Source organism: Hibiscus syriacus, unplaced genomic scaffold (assembly GCF_006381635.1).
Source record: "Hibiscus syriacus cultivar Baekdansim isolate YM2019G1 unplaced genomic scaffold, ASM638163v2 tig00113725_pilon, whole genome shotgun sequence".
Classification (NCBI taxonomy): Eukaryota; Viridiplantae; Streptophyta; class Magnoliopsida; order Malvales; family Malvaceae; genus Hibiscus; species Hibiscus syriacus.
The window spans coordinates 8,891,700-8,909,173 of NW_024063471.1; the positions used below are offsets into that span (position 1 = coordinate 8,891,700).

The 17,474-nt window shown below is 32.1% G+C and overlaps 1 protein-coding gene across 1 annotated transcript; it reads left to right on the forward strand.

Moving 5' to 3' along the window:
• The first annotated feature begins 13,222 nt into the window (after nucleotides 1–13,222).
• LOC120187656 (PI-PLC X domain-containing protein At5g67130-like) lies at nucleotides 13,223–16,395 on the forward strand. The gene is made up of 9 exons (XM_039191325.1): nucleotides 13,223–13,294; nucleotides 13,380–13,436; nucleotides 13,516–13,638; nucleotides 13,721–13,858; nucleotides 15,057–15,155; nucleotides 15,245–15,548; nucleotides 15,655–15,878; nucleotides 15,974–16,060; nucleotides 16,156–16,395. The coding sequence occupies exons 1-9, from the start codon at nucleotides 13,223–13,225 to the stop codon at nucleotides 16,315–16,317; spliced, it is 1,266 nt and encodes a 421-aa protein (XP_039047256.1). The 3' UTR covers nucleotides 16,318–16,395.
• Nucleotides 16,396–17,474: the final 1,079 nt, after the last annotated feature.

The following is a 17,474-nucleotide window of genomic DNA, read 5'->3' on the forward strand; positions in this document are numbered from 1 at the left end:
ATGAACGTCAAGATAAAGTTCATCTGATGTCTTTTATCATTTAACAAAAATGAAATTTTGAATTTATCCTTATGAAAGGGGAAAACTTTTCTTAAAAAAAACATGACTTCAACAAAAATTCTAAAGGCATTCTCATGAGAGAGGGGTTTCAAAGCTTTTATGTTACACGTGATGATGGATGTTGATGTAAAGTAGCAAAATCATTTATACACATTTCAATGATGTTAGTGCATATTTTCCTAATTAATGGCAATGTATAGTGCACAAGCTCTACTTTACTTGTTCGCCTTCATTTTTTAACACTAGAGTTTACCTTTGTAATTTTTTTTGCAACAATATGTTCTTATTACCCAACAAACATTCCTCATAACATTCAATTCCTTTGACTCAGTTTTTTATTCTGAGCTTCTATGTCTGAGAGAACTTTGTTAAATTTCCAAGACACATTTCCATAGAAATTATCTTGTTTGAAACATTTGTTGAATAAATAGAATAATGATTATTTTTAGGCTCATAATTGAACCAAATCACAAAAAATTAGTTCATTGAATATAAAAAAAATCAAATTCTCTTTTAATTTTTTGAAGTTATAACTCTTTAACAAGTGTTAAGATTTGACGGGTTGATTTTGGGTTAACTCCCTAAATTTTTTATGGTTTCATTCAAAATTTATCTTTCTTTTCTCACTCCATATGAACACTATAACATGCCCCTCTTTCTCGACTTGACATTCTAAACGGATGTGGATAAAATGATGTGACTAGCATAATCAATTGTTAGACCTTTTAGAATATTTCTATTTTGATTCTTTGAAATCTTCCATTTATTCAAGCTTTATAGACTCCTTTAGCAGAAGTAATGCAAAAATATTAGTCTAAAAATATAATTCCTAAGTGCTTGTGTGATTTTGACTATAATAGATATTTCTCAACTCCCTTTGTTTGTCTTTCACCTAAACTCATTTTTAATTTAAACCTTAAGCATTATTGTATTTATGTCATTCACTTAATGTTATTGCTTTTGCTATTTCACTTTGTTGTTGTTTTTTCTCTCTCGTTTCTTTCCCTTATCTCAGGGAATTCCTCATGTAACAACTAATGTCACAATTTGAATATAATCACTTTATGAAGCTCACACTTACCTTAATAGCAGTTTGAAATTACTTCAAAATTATCAACTTATTGTTTTCAATGGAGGGCCTCGTCTTATTACACTCACTTACTAACTTTTTGAGTATTCAACTTTAACATTTCTTAATCTTATTGAGAAGCACTTGTTATAGTCTGAGTTTTGTTGAATGTCATAAAATTTTCTTTTCAGAGTTCAATTTCCAAACAACTGACCTAAACTAAATTAATCTACTTAACTATCCCATTTGTGAAGACTATGGTCATCATTAAATGTCATCAACAGAAGAATGATCTAATCAACTTTGCAATAGCATGCAAAAGAGATGCCTAATTTTGTCTACTCTTATACATACTTGGATACCAAGCTTTTTGATCATCTATTCATGAGAGGGTGATAGTATCTTAGTCTCTGTAAGAAAAGGGTATGATGTTCAGGTGTACCTTCTAGAGTAGGATCAAGGGCCTTTATTTTTTGAGGATTTTATCTTGTCACTTATCAAAGATTTATAACCCTGATTCTTTAAAGAACTTTTAGTTCAATTGATATTAAAAGAATTTCAATATTAAAATTTTCTCATTGTTTATAACCTCATAAGGTAACATTTTATTTAATATGTTTGAATTTCAAGTGACTTAGAAACTTTTAAATAGCGGAATAAACAAAGAAAACCAAGTTCAAACAAGACAGTATGATTGTAATGCAAGTACAACAAAGATTCCTGGTAGATGAAATGACTTCTTCTCGATTCACATCATAATGTCATATTATTCATCAAAGGTCCATGCACATGTATCAATCAAGTTTTGGACCTTACGCTTTAATGCCCCATAGTTTTTAGTAGTATGCCTCGAGCTTCCTATGTGGAAGTTATATGTGGCATTTACATTATACCCTTCAAGAAATGAGGTTTTTTTGTTTGGATTGGACTAGAGTCACAAAGTGCATATTGTCAGATAATCCCATTATGCTTGGGATACAATATACCTCTATTGTTGTACATGCTATTAGAAAATCTTGTTACGCTTCATCTCTATATTTTTTCAATGTTGTTTGATCAGGGATCATGTCATCCATGTGCTTAGTTTGATCCAAAAAGGAATGAGTTAAATATTTCCAAGAACAAATTTGAATACGACTTAGTTTATTATACCATTTGGTAGTGGGTTTAATCAGACTATATTTAAAAAATAGATCAACAACTTCCCATTCTTCACATGGCTGGCCATTTTTTGAAAGAACATGGTGATGTGGGATGGAGGGCATGTCGTCCTATAATACTTATCGATGTCAAGAACCTTAAATTTTGGTGGAATAGACAAATTAGAGACCAATCCTTAGTGTTAAACCCATAAAATAGCTTGACCAACTCAATGGATTTCACTTTATTCAATATTCTTTAGTTACTGAGTGATTTCATCATTGGTTCTTTCCTTCTTATAAATTTCATTCAGATATGGGACTTCATTATTAGAATAAAATTCTTGGGTTTCACTTTAGACGTAAAAGGGTGATTAATATGGAACGAAGTTCCAGCTTGTTATTGTGGTGGGTTCTCAACGGAGAAGAAAGCTTGACATCGAGATTTCTGATGCACGAGAGTATACACAGGAATGTGGATGAGTGTAAAACCCTGAGGATGCGAAGGGTCCTCAACAAGGCTTTTTTCGTAAGTAACATGCCTTCTTAACATCTATTCAATCTTATTCAGCATGTCAAGTTGCAATCTTGCAACATCAGCCTCAATTTTAGCTAATTTTCTTCTTGCTTCCTCTTTCATGTCCTTTTGCTCTTTCTCAATGCGAGCTAATCTCTCGTTTGCTTCCTTAGTCATCTTTTTAGATTCGTACGAATGAGGAGTGTTCTTGATATTAGTATGGGACGAGATCACTACGATCAAAAATCTTACCTTATTATTTGGTGTTTTATTAAATGAATGAATGTTTTAATGTATGGTTTTAAAATGCATTAGCATAAAAAAGACAAATGAAATGCAAAATGAATGTATGTAAAAGGTATTGATCCCAGAATAACTATTCATAAAGCAATTCTTAAAGAACTAATAATGTCTTAGTACATTGGGAAAGTGAAAATCAAAGATCATAGATAAAATCTAGCTCTATCTCGTAGCTATTCAATTCTTATGAGCAACCAATAATTCGTCATTCTTGTTTATACTCTAGAACTATGAAAATCCTCATAGCTTTTGCTTCATCTCCCATAGCGATGATTTGTCGAGCCAACTTGTGACCCTTAGCTTTTGCCCTCATTATTGAATCCTCTTAAGTATGGATTACACTTTAGCATATAGAATATCTCCTAATTCAAGTTGCTTCTGCTCTGACCATGGATGAATCTATGAAATTTTATCTAACCCGTCAAAAGACATTACTGTTTCAAGAACATTTTAATGTGACCATCTAATTTCAGGGATCAATATCTTCTATGATATGTCATGTTTATGCAAAACACAAAATAAAGCAAGCAAAAAGACAGAGAAACTTGTTTCGTAAACAAAATTGATAATCAAATTAAAATAATCAAATACCACTCTTAAATAAAACAATAAATAAAAAATATATAGAAAACATAAATAACACAAAGAGAAATTTAATGGCCCTAACCGCATGCATTCTAATTCTTTTAGGGCTTCCACATGGATCTAGTGGGGTGGGCTACTAAATTTTCTATATCATGATTTGGTTCTAAAATGGTTCCTAAATTATCCCTATAACCTGTTAAGATAAATAAAGACTTCAATCTTGGCCCATTACAAACTTTGTGAATCGAATTTAGTTTTGGGGATCATATCACTAAATGCCTATCAAGGAAAATAGTATCCTTATAAACATAAAGAATATTGTCTAGAAGTACTATTCCAGACCTATATAAAGAAAAACAATATTCTCTAATGGTGTGTGTTGAAAACATTTTGATGTTTCGATATAACAAATTAAGTGTTATTAAATTTTAAGATTTTATTCAATTTTGAATTAGATATTTGAGTAAATTATTTGAAATATCAAAATATTACTCCAAGTTTTTCAAAGGTCAATTTTATTCCTTACTAAAGTGTAAAATTGTGTTTGAGTCTTAAAATATTTTTGAAACAATTTTTATAAAATATTTCGAACCATAATTGAGCCAAAAATAATTTTATTAAGGGATGTACCGATACACTGTTTAATGTATCGATACACACCAAACATCGAATGCATTTTGTGTACCGATACACAGCTAATGTATCGATACACTCCTGGCTCTGAGAAATATCGAATGTAATTAGTGTACCGATACACCCCAAGTGTATCGATACACTAGGTGAACCAACGGTCGAAATATTTGAATTTTACACTAAGTGTATCGATACACCTTGAGAGTGTACCGATACACACGCTCCTAACTGATTTTTAAATGATAATTACACCATAACGGCTCTATTGACTTCGCCAATGATCCACAACGTTAAAAAGTGATTCAAGGTGTATTTATACAAGCTGAGAAGCCATTGATCAACAACAAGAAACAAGAATTGAGAGAGAATCAAAGAGAAAGCATCAGACCTTATTCTTTGAGTATTTCAAGCCTATTTTCATTCAATATTCATTTTTCTTTCAAGAACATTATTTGTGCTCAATTGTATTATTCTTGAGTGTTCTTTCTCTGTTCTAGAATTGTGCAAACATCTTACCTTGTGAGGTTTTTCTGTAAGTTTGCGAAATTTGTAATCTTCTCTTTGGGAGAGAGTGTTCTCAAGAATTTGGGGTATAATTCTTGAGGGAGTTGTAAGGTTACTCTTTGTCCTCAAAAGAAAGAACAAATTAGTGAATTTATCGGAAAATCCTTGGTGAGGAGCTAAGGTAGTGGATGTAGACTTGGTTGAGAAGTTGAACCACTATAAATCGCTGTGCAATTCTCTATCTTTATATCTCCTTACTCCCTAAACACAAAAACTATTCCAACCCCTCTTTATAAACCATTTCTATTATCTATTCGAGCTTCCAAAAATCCCAACAATTAGCATCAGAGCCTAACTCGTTAGAATGCTTAACATCCTTGAGGCGATCCTTGAAGAAGCTTTACCAATTCCCTACGTAATCGATAAAGAAATGGCTTCAAAATCCGATAATTACTACATATCTTATTATGGATTCACAACTGGTCAACAAGCCACCCTTCTTCAATGGAGTAAATTATGCTCATTGGAAGAACAAGATGATGTACTTTATTCGAGACTATGATCTAGGAGCTTGGAAATCAATCATGAATGGTTACTCCACTCCTCCCGGTGAATATGACGATTGGAGTAATAAAGAGAAGAAAATTTTCAAGCTTAATTCTAAGGCTATACATATTCTCTTATATGCTTTAGGCCCAAATGAATATGGAAGAATCGTATTTTGTTATAGTGCCAAAGAGATTTGGGATAAGCTCCAAGTCACTCATGAAGGAACCGACGAAATGAGGGAATCAAAGAAAAGTCTTCTCAACTATAGCTACGAGACTTCAAGATGAAAACTGATGAAGACATCAAAGCTATAACGGATAGATTTTTCGTGATTGTCAACGGTCTCAGGGGATTTGGAGAAGTAATTCTTAATGAGACGTTTGTGAGGAAGATGATATACTCTCTTCCAAAGTCGTGTCAATCGAAGAAGATGGCTATTATCAAAGCTAGAGACTTAAAGTTTCTCACTCTCGACGAGCTAATTGGTTCTCTTCTCACTCATGAGATGATGTTGAATGAAGAAGAAGAAGGTGAAAAGAAGAAAAACAAGAAGAAGAATGAGGTAGGCATTGCTTTCAAGTCCACTAACAAGAGCTATCAAGATTCAAGTGAAGAAGTGGATGAAGATGATGATGAACAAGAAGATGAGATGGTCAAGCTCTTAAAAGAGTTAAAGAGATTCATGACTTCCAAGGTAGTAAAACATGAATCAACCAAAAAGAAGAGTCCCCCGGTGTGTTCCAATTGTCAAAGAAAGGGGCATGTCAATCATGAGTGTCCTCTTCTAAAGAAAAATGGGTCAAGAAAAAAGAAGGCATTTTTTGCATCTTGGAATGATGAAGATGATTCCAATAATGAAGATGAAGTAGTCAACCTATGCCTCATGGTCACTCAAGAAGAATTTGAGGTATCTTCTAACTCAAATGAATTTAATTCATTTACTTTTGATGAGTTACAAGATGCTTATAATAGGTTGTATTTGGGATTTCAGACCATGAATTCCAAATATACAAAACTAATTTCAAAACTCAAAATTGAAAATAAATTGATTTTGAAAGCTAGAGTTGATTTTGAAAATCAAAATGAAATTTTGAAAAATGATTTAGAGCTTTCAAAAATCAAAATAAATGATTTAGAAAAGAAAAATTTTGAGTTAGAAGTTAAGCTTGAAAGCTTAACAAAAAAAAAGAATTAATTTCTAAAAACAACTTATTATGTTTAGAAATGACAAAATGCTCACATTGTCATTTTCATGGTCATAAGGAACATACTTGTCCTTTGAAGAAAGGAAAACGTTTTAAAATTAGGCAAGTATGGGTTCCGAAAAGAACAAGGGGCATTGAAACTAACGTTCAAGGATCCAAAGCAATTTGGATACCTAAATCTACTTAAATGTCTCTTGTAGGTGTGTGGGAGCAATGGTGATGAAAATGATGATATTTAAGATGCTCTAGCCACACATGAAAAAGGAATGGGTAACCTCTAAGCTTAATGCTTTTAATTTTGGTTATTTGGTTGCTCATTTGATTTTAAGCATGCATGAGTTTTGGTCTTAAATGATTATGCATTATTATTTTAATCTCATGTATGTTGAAAAGATATTTATGATGAACAATTTAAAGTTTTAATGATTTTTGAGAATTTTTAGTTCATCATAATAAAATTTTGGTCAAAATTGGTTTTAATGCAAATGATATCTCTCTAACAATTGATATCAACTTTTCAAATACTTTGATTTTACAAATTTTAAATTTTTGACCTAAATTTAAATGTTTATGCATGCAATTAAAATTGTATAAGATATCTCTCTAACAATTGATATCAATTTTTTTTCAAATGCATAACATTTTTAAAAGCTTTATGCATATGCACTTAATTTCAACAATTGATATTGCATAAAGTATTTTAGACTTGCATATATTGAATTTCATGTGCTACTAACATGTTTGTTATTCTTTGTTGAAATTCAATTTTGTTTAAGCGTCAAATTTTTTTAAAGCTAAATTTTGTTTGGAATGCATTTATTGAGGGGGAGCTTTGATTTTTCAAATGATTTTTAAATGTCAAATTTATCACTTACTCTCCAATGTTATTTTAGAACTTTAAAGATTAAATTATTTTTGATATAACAAAAAGGGGGGAGAAGTTTGGTTTGAAAAATTCAATTTCTTAATGAAAAAGGGGGAACTTAACATTTTCATATATTTTCCAACAATTGGTAACAATTAATATCTTTTTAACAATTGATATCCTTTTTGTTAACAATTGATATCTTTTTCATTAAACATTTTATTAAGGGTGAGTTTTGCCAAAAACAATTTTTCAAATGTTTTGTTATATCAAAAAGGGGGAGATTGTTAAACTATGTTTTGATATAACAATTTATGGCAAAATGTTTTTGGACTTGAATTGAATTTATTCAAAGTTTTCAAAAATAATTCAAAGTCCATTTAATTTGGAATTGAGCACAAAAATGTTTTTATGAATAATATTGTATTGTATTAATAGTACCGATAATGTGTAAACAGTAATGAACAATACCGATGCTCAAAAACATCGAATGTAAAATGTGTATCAATACCTCTACAGTGTACCGATATACTGCTACAGTGTTTTCAGCCCAGCGGTCATAAAATTTGAATTATAAACTAGAACCTTAGCATGAAATGATGATACCTCTACACTGCTATAGTAATTTCAGCACGAAATGATGATTCAAGATGATTAACTCAATTCTATTATTCTTGAGTATTCTTTCTCTGTTCTAGAATTGTGCAAACATCTTACCTTGTGAGGTTTTTCTGTAAGTTTACGAAATTTGTAATATTATCTTGGCTATTTCGTCAATCGATTAACTCAATTGTATTATTCTTGAGTGTTCTTTCTCTGTTCTAGAATTGTGCAAACATCTTACCTTGTGAGGTTTTTCTGTAAGTTTGCGAAATTTGTAATCTTCTCTTTGGGAGAGAGTGTTCTCAAGAATTTGGGGTATAATTCTTGAGGGAGTTGTAAGGTTACTCTTTGTCCTCAAAAGAAAGAACAAATTAGTGAATTTGTTGGAAAATCCTTAGTGTGGATAGCTAAGGTAGTGGACGTAGACTTTGGTTGAGAAAGTCGAACCACTCTAAATCGTTGTGCATATATTTTCAATTTTCTGCAAAAGCTTCCACCAAAATTTTAATTGCCAATTCACCCCCTCTTGGCTATTTCATCGATCGATTAACTCAACAGTGTGGCATTCCTCTACTTAGGCGAGATGTGACAAAGCTTGGGTTTAGCTTATGATATGCAATAATTTTATTTATTCAAACAAGAGAAACATGTAACTAGATAGAAATTATTTTTTGGTTTTGAAAAGAACATCATGTATTGTAAATTAAATAAATTTGAACTCAAATTTTCAAAATTCAAAATAAAGTGTAATCGACTCGTGGCTCGACTCTCTTTTTTGTTTAAAGAAACAAAATTCTCAAATAGAGTCACCAAGCTGGCGTAATTGGCTTTTGGGGGCCAATTCTTTGAAAAAAAAGGTTTTAAGAGATGATGAGAGTCATCACTAATCATTTTAAGGTGAGCTTGAATCACTTAAAATTGGGTAATTTAATAAAATATTTTATTTTACTTAAATATCATTGTTTTGGTCTACGAAATCAGAAATTAGGTTCAGTAGTCAGTTATACATGGGGAAGAATTAACACCCTTACAGCACCCAAAATTGGTACTTAGTTGATTACCCTATATTTTAAAATTGGAAATTTTTTTAGTTTCAAGTTTTATTTAATTTAAAATCCATTATGTATGTAAATTTAAAAAGGGTATGAATTTATTATGACCAATAAAGAATACCCTCAAGCACAAGAAGGATTTTCGTTATTAATCCTAATAAATGAATATTTCCTTAATAATTTTGAAATTATGATGCGGGGTTTTGAAAATGATGATGATTTACTTCAGGAATCAATAGTGATCACCCCGAGCATATGCAAAAGATACACTATTAACTCACAATAAATGAACATTGTCTTATTTTGAAATCAAAATATGCATCCAAACAACCAATTATAGAGCCTAGTTACCCCTCTAACAAAAAAGTCGAATTATGAATTTTAAAGGGCCTAAAGGATTAAACCTAAAAATGTAGACTCTAATATTGAACATGGCCAATTTTATCAATTTATTGAATCAAATAATTAAAACAGAACCTTGGGCATAAATACGAGGACCAAATTAAAATTTCTTCTAATTTAAAGACTAAATTGAAAATTAACATAAAATAAAGGCTCCAATTATTAATCCTAACCAATTTTAACCAATTATCGGATCGAATAATTAGTTCGGAACCTCAGGCAAAAATGTGAGGACCAAATAAAAAAAATCTCCTGAATAAAAAAATTCAGAGACTAAATTTAAAGATACTTAGATTTAAGGCCTAAATCTAAATACTAATTAACCAAATTAGGGAGTAAATTGAAATAATCTAAAATAAAAGGTTGAAATTAAAGACATCAAATAAGGGACTAGAATAAAAAAATAGAATATAAGGTTTAAACTAAAAAATGCAAAATATTGAATATTATAATTTAAGGGACCGAAATGTAAATGTTGGAAATTAAAGAACAAAAAATTAAAATACTAAAAATTAAAGTACTGAAAATTAAAATTGTTAGAAATGTAAAATAACAAAAATTAATTGTTAGGAGTTAATTTAATTTTATCTTGAGCATAGATAATGTGAGTTATACCTAGGACGGGTCGTCGCGAGATCGTAGAATTAATTCAATGTAATAAATTAAAAGGTTGGTATGTTAGAATTAATAAAAACTACTCGGATCATAAATAGCGTGAATTGTATCCCAGGACGGATCACCGCGAGGTGGTATAAAATATTTATCAATGGATAATAATAAAAAGTGAACTGAAAATATGAAAAATTGTCAAATAAGACTAACAGGATCAAAATAAAAAAATGAAGAATGGTTACCAAAATGCAAATTTACAATAAAGTTTCAGGAACCTAAAGTGGATTAACTCAAAAAATTTAGTATTTAACCTAATTTTTTCTATTTCAGGCAAATCTCATTTTCTAACCTAAAACCTCATTTCCTTCTCTATGTTCTCTCTCAAGAAAACTTTCCCTTGCTCGTTCGTGAATCCCAAAAGCCCTAAACTTCTTATCAGATCTTAACGTCGCTTCACTTGCCGACCACCACCAACGTCGGTCGAGAGGGCCAAGACCTAAATCAAATAAACCCTAATCCTTCGTTCTTGCTTCCTAAACCTCTCTTCCTTCTTTGTCAGACCCTTTAGGAATCCATTTCCGCCGTAAATAAACGTATTTTCAGCCTTTGACCACACCAGCGGTGATCGATCGAACCTAAATCGACCTAAAATAATTGAATTCTTTTTTTATCCAACCCCAAAATGAGACCTAAAAAAACTAAGACTACCCCTCATCACAACGACCGAAGACCTTCGACTTCGGCGATGACTCTAACTGACGGTGATGAAACTGAACCAAACCATGGAATGAAAATTAATTGCAGGAAATGTAAAAAAAAAATTCGATTCAATAGCTCTGAAAATTATTTTATGTTTCAATTTTTTGTATTACTTTGTGTTCTCTGTTTCGAAAGATGGGGAAGACCCTTTACGTTCAGTTTTGAGGTTTTATAACCCTTGTTGCAAATGAAAAATTAGAATTTTATTTTCATTTTCTTGCATGTGATTTGCTGATGAAACATTTGGGCTGTTGTGGCTTGCTGGGGAGGCGAGGAGAGCTTGGGGACCACTGATGGTGCAGAGAGGAAACCATCGTGACTACTGTGTGCATGAGACTTATTGAGAGATTCATCGTCCACACTTATCAATCAACCTGCATCGTAATTCGAATTAATTTAACAAGAATCGTCCCTATGTAATTTCAACTAATTCAATATCCTCTTACAAACAACTTCAAATTGGTTTTTTATCGTCTTCGATTTGATTTGAAATACCTGGATAAAATAAGGGTATTACAATCTCGATGCCAATGTGCATATGACATGTATATTGTTTTGAAGCATTCTATTTATCCGTTCTAAACAAATATTACCTTATAATTATATTAGAATATTCAATTTTTTTTCTAAGTTCACTTGCCTTATTTATTGTCATTATAGAATTTATAATGAATTATTTATATATTGACATGTGCTATATATATCTTTTTAAGGATAATTTTATTTCTTTTTTCTTTAATTAATTTTTTTTAATTTCCAATTAAATTATATTTTTTTCTTTAATTAATTTCTTCCCTTATTCCATCAATCCTTTCACGATGCGACCTCCATTCTTAACGGAACGGACACAAAAAACATTCACCGTTTCTCTTTTTTCTTTATCCTCTATATGATGTTCTCTGAAAATGAGCAAAAATATCTAAAATTCAAGATGTCTAATGAGTTTTTATTCGATCCGATTTATTTCCTCCATTATTAGATCATTTTCCATCAAAACTTTTTTTTTTCTTTTTAGTCTTGATCTGAATTGTTAGATTTTGATTCGAGTGCAATGCGCTCGTTTAAGATGTGTCCAGTCGGATATGACGCCCTTTTTGAGTTGCTTCATGACTGTGATGGGTTGATCGATGATTAGACGAGTTTTTGGTTTGACGTATTGGCCTCGGTGGGGTTTCGGATTAGATGGAATTCAAGGTTCAAATTGAATACATTCACATATTACATGTGAGGATACAAAATGGGTTGATCTTCAAAGCTTTTAGAGAAGCAAACAGTTTTGCTGATTCTTTTGTGAAGGTGGACATGGAGCCTTCCAATCTCTTCCAAGTCTGGTGCTGACGTTATTCATTGTAATAAACTTTTTCATTCACTTACTCTTATTTTCTTCTTAATAAATGAATGAATGAAATAAACAACAAAGTTAATTACGTATTTTGTCACTCAACTATTATTTTAATTTCGTTTTAATTATTTAATTATTTGTTTTTAGAATCATAACCAATGTTACTTTTTGATTTTGTTGGTGTCATCTGTTGTTAAAAACTAAATACAATTATTGATGTGACATTTTTTTATTTTTATAATGATAACATGTCATTATCTTATGATGATTCGTCAACATCGTTGTAAAATTTTTATTACAAGTGAGTAAAATAGAACTAAAATATCATTTTAGGTATGATTTTGAAAAAGTAATAGTTGACTGACAAAACAAAATCAAAATGATAGTTGGGTGGTTAAATATGTAGTTTATCCTAAACGGTATTTTTTTTTTTTTTGACAAATTATAAATTTAATCTAATTCTACCTAGAGGCTAGAGTAAGAGAGACCCTAGGAGAAGGAATGAGAGTGTTCTTAGTAAGTCTAAAACTCATGATAAAAGAACATACGAGAGAATAAAAATGAACAACTTAACCAACTAAGTTATTATTTTTATTAGCTAAATGTGATTTAACTTAAAATAAATAATTATTTAAAAATATGTCATTGTTATCATGTTTTATTTCATAATAGTAGTGAATAAAATTAGTAACTATGAAATTAGAAATAGGAAAATCACAGCAAACTGTTTAGTTAACACATTTATTGATTGAAGATTGCAAGCAAATATTAAGGATACTTTAAGCAACAAGTTTCCCAAAATTTTATGCTACTACCAAATATCCCTCTTTATCTATCAATATTTTATCTCTATTTGTTAGGTTCACCGCTTTTCACTCTCCTTTTTGTTTTTTAAATGAAAATCATGAAATAGTTCAACACGACATGGCTTGTTAAACAAGCCCCACTCCAGCGCATGAAACACCTGCAGTTTTTGTCTCTCATTTTATTTGTATATAAAGAAAAAAAAAAACAACTGCCGTTATCATGACTTTAAATTCTCATCTTATAAGCAGAGAGGGAAGCAAAAACAAATCTCACTTAAGCCATTCAATGCAGGTAAGTTTAAATTATCATCTCTCTTTATCTTCTTCTTCTTTGTTATCAATGAAAACTCACAGAATGCATTGTAATTCATTTGCAGTTGATTACCAGACTTATCATTACTTGTCTTCTCGTTCGTTTTTGCACTGCTCTCAAGGTATGTATGCCCCCATTTAGCAGGAAACTCTCTTCTATGTCTTGTGTGCGTGTATGTATACATATTTGTGTTGACACAGGAGGGAGAAACGTGCGCATCGAATGGGAATTGTGACTCAGGGTTGCACTGCGAAACCTGTATAGCAAATGGAAACGTACGGCCCCGATGCACTCGAATCCAATCTGTGAACCCCACTTCTAAGGTCTCTCTACTACACTCATTGTTATTAAACCTAAAAGGAGACATGTAGACATGAATTGTGTGACTTTAATGGTGGAAAATAGGTCAATGGACTTGCATACAACCGATACTCGTGGTTGACGACCCATAACTCGTTTGCAAGGCTAGGAGAAAGGTCTGACACTAGCTCTTTGATTTTAGCTCCTTCCAACCAGCAGGACTCCATCACCGACCAGCTTAATGTATGTTTCTCTCCATCCTTTCATCTTTCTGTGCAGAAATTTCTTACCTGAATCTTTTAGGGAGAATAATATTCCTTTTTATCACATGGTCACTCGATTTAAAATTACCTACTAGATTTAAATTAAGTTCTGTTGGATCATTGGTATGAGGTAGGTGGAAAACGAGTTTGGGGTTTGCTTAAAGGGAAATTGTATGGAAACCAGGCTTTCCCTGATGCCGTGCACCTGCATTCTCTTTTGTTGAACGTTTCAATTTGATGGTAGACTTTGAACTAAAGTGAAAAACACCATTGTTTATGTTTCAAATGAGAATGGTGTGCGTGTTAGGTATGTTTATGACGCGAAATGAAGAAGAAAGTTCCCATAGCCTATGTCAGACTTTATTAGTTTATTTGGAATGTTTTTTGTTCACAAGTGAGTCTTAATTTAACTAAGGAAGCTATGCATTATTTTATCTCAAATTGCAAAGTAGGTGGTCCGACCAGCATCAGCATGCTTCTTATTTTAATAACAAGCTAAGCATCATTATATTTAGGTATGAATAACCATGTATACTTCAATCCCCTCTGAATCCCACATGTTAGTCAAGTACGTTAGGTGAAGGTGATCTTCAAAACTATATATATACAAGGATGGACCAAGAGGGGTGGGTTGGGGTAGCCAGTTGTCCCCTGTAAATTTAAAATTATCATATATTTTAAAATTTTTTATGTATTTTCTATTGAAAATATCTTTTCTCCTCGTGTAATTTTATAAGTTCGCCCCTTTCTAAAATTTTAGAAGTTCGTCCCCCTAACATAAAATTTTACGGCCATCCTTATATATATATATATATATATATACATGTATGTATGTATGTATATATGTATATATGTAACCTAGTGGTGAAAATGATATTCATGTGCTTTGCATGCCATCAATACTGCGGTTGACCTATGAATCGTGTCTTACTTGCTTCATAATCTTCTGTCCGATCCGAGCTGCAGTATTTCTAAAAGAAACACTAGTTTAACTGTTAAATGCTTGGGAATTAACCTCCTTTATAGGCATTAATGATCAGAAAAGTATGCAACTTGATTGTTAAATTTCCTCTAACTGAACATTGTTTGCTTGTTCTCTCCCTATCTGGTCTTCTGCTATATTTTAGTGGAATAGAAGATTTCAATAATAAGCTCAGAAGCCGTTTTTTGTGTTACAGAACGGTGTTAGATGTTTTATGCTGGACATGTATGATTTCCAGAATGATATCTGGTTGTGTCACTCCTTTGGAGGACAGTGTTACAACTATACGGCCTTTGTAAGTTCTAGTGTACATCTAAAGCTAATACATATACATATATTATTATATATATAGCCTTAATGGATGAGTTTTCTTCTTTTTGTCAGCAACCTGCAGTTAATGTCTTGAAAGAAGTTAAAGCATTTCTTGAAGCAAACCCATCAGAAATTGTTACCATTATCATTGAAGACTATGTTACCGCGCCAAGGGGCTTGACAAAAGTATTTGATGCTGCCGGCCTGAGGAAGTTCTGGTTTCCGGTGTCTCGAATACCAAAAAATGGTGGGAATTGGCCAACAGTTGATGATATGGTACAAAAGAATCAGCGGCTTGTGGTTTTCACTTCTAAGTCAGCTAAGGAGGCCTCTGAAGGTATAGCTTATCAATGGAGCTATATGGTAGAGAACCAATGTAAGTCCTGTTACCATCATCTTTTAAACAATTCATTCAATGAAGCAGAAAGAAAGTACTTAGTTAAAAAGCAGGGGTGACATTGATGCATTTTGGAAAAAAACAGATGGCAATGGTGGGATGATATCTGGTTCATGTTCAAACCGAGGGGAATCAGCTGCCATGAACACGACATCAAGGTCGCTCGTTTTATTCAACTACTTCCCCGATAGAGCAGACGTAACCGAAGCTTGCAAACACAATTCAGCTCCATTGATTAGCATGATGAATACATGTCAAGTAGCAGCTGGAAACCGGTGGCCTAACTTCATTGCTGTAGATTTTTACAAGGTACGAATTTCGCAGACTGTCGATCGTTACTACTAAAGCACGAATTACATTCCGAAATGAACATTTGTGATCAATTCCCCACATGAACACTTCAGAGGAGTGATGGCGGAGGTGCTCCGGAAGCTGCAGACGTGGCAAACGGCCATATAGTGTGTGGATGCGAAAACATTGCGTTATGCAGGGTATGTAACAATAACTCTACCTATTACCTCCTTTATATTTCCTTGTAAACAAGTAAGAGATGGCTTGATAACTGGTATTTAAATGTTGTGTATAGGCAAATATGACATTTGGAGTGTGCGAGGTACCTGAGGCGGATAGGTCACCTGCACCAAAATCAATAGCACATAATTCCAGCTTTGCTTATTTTGAGAGTCCATCGGTTCTATTGCAGTGGTTGCTTAGCATTATTTTAGTAGCTCTCCTCATACAACTGTAAGCATCAATTTAAAACTTGTGTTTGTTGTACAAAAAAACACACTTCTTCTAAGCTATAGCCTATAGCGGATAACCCAGATAGAGTGATCAGTGGAATGTACTGTTTATTCCAACTTCATTGGTGTTCCTATTCCTTTATTTCAATGATTAAAGCAGGTATGAGTGGGTATCATGAAATTGTTTTTATAGAATCTTTGGCTTCCTTTTTCAGGTTTGCTCTGTCATGCATTAATATAAACATGTTTAAACTTGTATTCCAATTTCTTTCAATTTTAACTCTGATTGTTTTTATGCATTTATAACTGATTTTGTATAGATTTTGACACTTTTTTGTATTCATATCGTATTCTAAAATTTCTTAAAGTAGTCTAATTGTCTTAAATGTATGATCTGAAATAATGTATGCCAACTAAAATTGTTCAATAACGTTTACTAAATTTGGGTATTACACAAAGAGGCCATGGTTGACTAAGAAATGAAGAGTATATGAAATTTTGATTTTTTTTATAATAAAAGTAGGCTAGGACAAACCCTAAAACACAACATTAAGACATGGCTTGGCTAAGCAATACACATCAGGACTGCTTTGCTATTATGTTGTCAGGTCTGTCAATATGCTGAACAATCCAATGCAAAACAAACTCCAACGTACTAATATGATTCAAGGGCGTAGGGAGCATAGTTCCTGGATCAGAGCATTCAAATCACGAAACGTTGAATCTCCACCCTCAACAGCTCTTTTGTAACCCCCAGACCCGGTCTGTAAGATAGACCCAAACCTAAGCGGGTCACATATCCCATTCAGATGTTTTTTTTTATCACTTATACAACGTTAAATATAATATAGAACATAATATTAATAATACAGATATGTCCAAAACGATAATAAAATACATGTCACCAAACATAACCGAAAATTATATAGAAATATATGTTCGTACAAAATAAAGTAGTTGATTTCTCCTGATGCCAAATCTGCTAGCTTATGGTCTGCTGTTATCTGAAAAAGGGTAAAAACTACAGAATGAGCTAAAAAGCCCAGTGTGTTCCATACAGTGTATATAAAAACATACTGATAAAAATATTCCAGTAAAGTCGGTTTATGCAATCATGTCGTTAAAAAAAATATGAACACTACCCCCAGCCCATCACAACAGA

Coding starts and splice junctions, on each gene's coding strand:
- LOC120187656 (XM_039191325.1), top strand. CDS start 13,223: ATGACTTTAAATTCTCATCTTATAAGCAGAGAGGGAAGCAAAAACAAA. Junction 13,295..13,379: donor ACTTAAGCCATTCAATGCAG/GTAAGTTTAAAT, acceptor ATTCATTTGCAG/TTGATTACCAGACTTATCAT. Junction 13,859..15,056: donor CCATCACCGACCAGCTTAAT/GTATGTTTCTCT, acceptor TTTGTGTTACAG/AACGGTGTTAGATGTTTTAT.